Source organism: Syngnathus acus, chromosome 17 (assembly GCF_901709675.1).
Source record: "Syngnathus acus chromosome 17, fSynAcu1.2, whole genome shotgun sequence".
Lineage (NCBI taxonomy): Eukaryota > Metazoa > Chordata > Actinopteri > Syngnathiformes > Syngnathidae > Syngnathus > Syngnathus acus.
The window spans coordinates 8654900-8659418 of record NC_051102.1 but is presented as its reverse complement, the minus strand read 5'-3'; the positions used below and the strand labels follow the sequence as shown (position 1 = coordinate 8659418).

The following is a 4519-nucleotide window of genomic DNA, read 5'->3' as shown; positions in this document are numbered from 1 at the left end:
TCAAGTGGCATAGACCTTTTATTTGTATTTTTTTGGGTAGAAACTATGAATACTAACTCCTAGGAGTTGCATACTCTATATGGTGACTCAGTCACTTTTACTAATCTTCTCTGAGAGAAATGGTGATTTGTGTTTTTTCCAATGATTGTAAATAAGAGAAATGTTGTATACAGACGCTTCTAAAGGATCAATGTCGGTGAAGGCCAGCAAATGCCCTCAATTCGTGTCGGAATTGAAGGCATTTGCTCGTCTGGAGGTTGACCATGGCTCCTTCCCCTCTTTTATAGAACCTTTCGACTGACTAAAACGACAACACACAAGTGCGCAATTGCAGTTCAAAATATGTCAAGCGACAACAGTACAACTCTTCTCCCCTCTTTGTTTGATTTTTAATGCTCTGTAGTCGACACTGTATCTAATGAACATTAATAGACTGATTTTTTTTTTTTGTACACATACATGAAGATTGACATTCTATTTTCATAACACAACCCCCTCCCAGCAGTAATTGTTACCACCGGCATGTTCGTGTCGAGTTCAGTAATACAAACAAATATATATCCACGTGGAAAAGAGACAACGCAGATGTTCCCGTCTTTGGTATAATAAATTTTAAAAATTTGTGAATATAAAAATCAAACGTCTGGGTGTTTTGTGTTTGGAATGAATCGTACATAACTGAAGTAAGTCGGTGGATTCACATGGAATAGCCAACGAGGGGCAATCTGATAAAACAGTTTATGCTATTATGCCCCTGTTCCCCATAACGAGGTTGTTTTCAGAACGCTGCTTTTTGTACTTCTTCTTCAGGCAAACGGCGGTGGTCACGGTCACCACCAGCATGACTCCCAGCACGGACAGCGAGGAGGCCAATGCGAGGATGCTGTTGTCCGCCGTCGAGCCTTTATGCTGGCAGCTGTCGCCGTAGAACCACCAGTCGGGCCCCACGGCACACCTGAGACCGGTGGAAAAGTCAGTGATCCAATCACATCGCAGCATGATAACGGTTCACCTCCACCGGCAATATTACTCCTTATCTCCTGTCGTTAAGATTGCATTTCCTGATTCCGAACTTATGGGCGAGTGGAAGTTTTTCCATTTAAACCTGCAGCTAAACGATGTTTATATGTCCGAATAGCAGCTAACGTTGTGCGTGTGTCGTGTGTCCTCACTTGCAAACAGGCTTCCCGTTTTCCTGCACGCACACGCCGCCATTCTGGCACTGTACGCAGACTCCAGGGGGGGATGGAGCGCTGGTGGCTTGCGGCTCGCTCGTGGTGCTGGGCAACGGTTGGCTTATAGTCAGATGAGACACGTCTGAAGAGGTACGGCAAACCACAGCAATGTTCCATTTAACTCAAGTGAATTGTAAGACAGTTGCAATAAGAAGGATTTGCAAAGAATTTACCCTCCATGCTGAGGAGAAAGATGGCGTCCCCTCCCTTGATGAAATCTCTGCTCTTGGCTCTCAGGTGGGTCAGGTACGCCGAGGTACCGCTGCCCGGCCCTCTGAAGTACTTTGAGCCGTCCGCGTCGGTCACCGCCACGCCCACCTTTCGAGGGTCGTCCCAGAAGAGCTTGCTTGAGCCTGATGGACGGGGTAGACGTTAAACACGAGTCAATCATGGGAAGCGCCGCTTTCCCACGCCAACCTGAAGACATCTTGCTGGGATCGGTGGTGACACTGCGCTGGTTGGACATGCGCTTCTGGATGTGAGGGTGCTGGTCCATGAGCATCATGGTCATTTGCTTCCAGGGGCAAGGCCACGTTTGCCCTTTGTCCCCCTCGCGGGCCACCAGGTTCACGTAGGCCGCCATTTGTGCTGAGGAGGTGCTCTTCCCGCTGGGGTAAAGCTTCATTTGGAAGCTGTAGCCCTCCTTGGAGGTGAAGGGTGGGCTGTAGAAGGCCTCGCCCGTTGGGGTGTTCTCCAACACGTGCCTGAAGTTCTTCACACGCCACGCAAACTCGGGACACAATGTCTCCGAGATGTTGATGTCGTCCAGAGACAATCCGCCTGAAGATGGTTCCCCACCTCGTTTGGTTCCCTGGAAGACCACGCGGAACTTCTTTGCGACCTTCAGGCTGACGTGGTGAAGCTGCCACAGGTCCTGAGGGGGTCCTGTTATGTCACATGAGTTTGGTTATTGGTAAACCACCCAAGGGTAGAGAACCTTTTTCTGATTGGTGGCCATTACGGTAACATTGGTGGCTTTGGCTAAATAAATGTGCTGATTTTTTTTTTTCTGGCTGATGAAATGAGTTTCTAGACATGGCTAACAGGTCAGATTTGTGGCCCACCAACCACAAGTTAGGCACCCCTAATCCAGTTTGCACCAAAGCTAAAGAGTGACATTTACCATCAATAGTGGTGATCAAACGCAGTTTCCCAGCAGGGTTAGCTGTGTCGTACTCCCGCGCCAAGATCGTGAGCGAATCATTGGGGCCGCCGCTGTTATAGAAGAAGAACTGCAGACATTGAAAACCTCGCTTGGGGTACAGGATTCGGCTCTCGAGAAGGGCCGTGTCGCCGCTGTTGCCCTCGCTCGTGTTGAAGTGCATGAAATAGCCAGAACCTAAAGATAAACATTCGTCCATTGAAATCAAATTCTGGCCTGGGGTCACTTTTCAGGAGAAGAAAAATAGACAGATTTTTTCAACACGGCTCCTCTCACCGCTGCATTTGCCCATGTTGGAGTAATCCGTGTCAGGGCCGCCTGCCGCCTTGGATACCCTGTGCCAGTCCTGCTGGTCGCCGGCTCCCTGAATCATCCCGCAGATGTTTTCCCGTTCAAAGTCGCACGAATCCAGAAAGGTGGCGCCCCGAGCTGAAAGGCAAAGTCACCTTTGAACGGCTGTAAAGTCATCTTCTGCTCTGGCCGGCGTCAACCGGAAGGTTAACGTCAAGCGTGACCATAAAAGCCCTCACTGCAGTTGTAGAGGCGGGAGAGCTTGAGCAGGTCGTTGTCGCTGAACTCCATCCTCTGGCCGATGACGTCGGCGAAGGCGGGGATTTTGGTGACGATGGTGGGCTCCGAGCCGTTTCGAAAGGCCGTCTTGCTGTAGTGCATCATGGAACCGTAGTCGTAGGGGATGCCCAGTGAGCTGGAGGTGGTGTCGTTGTGAATCTTGAAGTTGTTCTCTCGACCTGGATGCCGCACAAAACAAGGCTGTGGATAGAAAAAGTCTACACACCCCTGTTCGAATGCCCTCTTTTGGGTGTGTCGACTTATTTTTACTCAACGTCATATTTATTACTCGATAGGGCAATTAATCAAAGTTCTCTGCACTTTATTGGCACCTATTATTGACTTTATGGACAAACGGCAGAGCAGTTTTGCCACGCTGGGCGTTTCTTATCGCATATCAACAACAAGCACGCAAAGTAATTTATGACACCCCACAACCCAACAGGTCGTATAATTTAATGATGTCCAAAACTCCTCATTGTGTTTGTTTGCACCGCTGTTGTGAGAGCTGTTCCTAAAGTCTCCTGCTTACCCTCTGTGATGCGGTCCCACATAATTTGCACGTAGTCGTCCCGGTCCGCTCTGGACTGCTCGTGCCAGAAGCCCAACGCGTGCAAGAACTCATGTTCGATGGTGGCGATGCGGTCGCAGTTGTTCCCGATAGACAGCCGCTGCTTTCCGACGCGCTGGTTGCCCACCGAGGAGAAGCACCTGGAAGAACGGGGGTGGGTGGGAAATCCATTCGTTAATTTGAATCGCCATCTTCAAATACGGCTCAAGCAACTTACCCGCTTCCTTTGAAGATGCTGATGTAGTTTGGTTCTCCGCTCCACGGTTTGAAGTCGATGCAGGTCTTCAGGCGGTATTGCTCAAAAGCCTTCAGGATCACACCTTTTGCATTGATTTCTGCACGGCAAAGTCACCTCTATTGTTTCCACCACCTCATATCGGGCCATGAAATGTCACTTGATCATGTCATACTGAGAAGATGTGTTGGACGGGGTGCTTTCAAAAACATTTGATAGGATCCCAGTACAGTATTAGCAACAGCTCTCAGTATTATACAATGCGCAATAATAATAATGATGTTGATAATGATAATAATAATAATGATGATGATAAGAATAATAGTACTCACCAAGGTCATCCCCCATGTGGTACGGGATAGTCGTGGGCCACCTGTACTGTTCACCTATTATGGAGTTCCGACTTTGTTTCTGTTGATTAAAAATGAGAAGCGTGCGAGAGCAAAATAAAATACTCTTCCCCAAAATGAATACGAATAATATTATTCAATGAGGAACACACAAACCTCGCCAAGCACAATGTCGCCTTCTACCAGATTTAATCCTGCTTCTGTGAAGCCAAAGCACAACAATGAAATGCTTGAAATGTTTGAGGATTATTTTTCAAGCACACGTACCTTCATTGATTTCAAAAATGTCGAGATCTCGTCCACCGTCGACATCAAAATCTGCCATCAAATTCATCGTTAGGCTCATGAGTAGAAAACTCACCGTGCCAACTGTCACTTACTTACCCGGTAATATTT

General features: G+C 48.0%; 1 protein-coding gene across 1 annotated transcript; it reads right to left on the bottom strand.

Moving 5' to 3' along the window:
• Nucleotides 1-416: 416 nt before the first annotated feature.
• Nucleotides 417-4448, bottom strand: si:ch73-40a17.3 (meprin A subunit beta). Its single transcript, XM_037275704.1, has 12 exons — nt 4391-4448; nt 4280-4323; nt 4106-4184; nt 3756-3873; nt 3500-3678; nt 2928-3146; nt 2674-2826; nt 2359-2574; nt 1653-2120; nt 1409-1588; nt 1173-1317; nt 417-955 (listed from the first exon to the last, which is right to left on the bottom strand). The coding sequence occupies exons 1-12, from the start codon at nt 4446-4448 to the stop codon at nt 739-741; spliced, it is 2076 nt and encodes a 691-aa protein (XP_037131599.1). The 3' UTR covers nt 417-738.
• Nucleotides 4449-4519: the final 71 nt, after the last annotated feature.

What these genes read in the sequence shown, in the direction of transcription:
- si:ch73-40a17.3 (XM_037275704.1), bottom strand. Translation starts at nt 4,448, where the DNA reads ATGGCAGATTTTGATGTCGACGGTGGACGAGATCTCGACATTTTTGAA. An exon ending in GCGACATTGTGCTTGGCGAG is followed by an intron (nt 4,185 to 4,279) that starts GTTTGTGTGTTC and finishes TTTAATCAACAG; the next exon opens with AAACAAAGTCGGAACTCCAT. An exon ending in TTTGATCACCACTATTGATG is followed by an intron (nt 2,121 to 2,358) that starts GTAAATGTCACT and finishes GTGACATAACAG; the next exon opens with GACCCCCTCAGGACCTGTGG.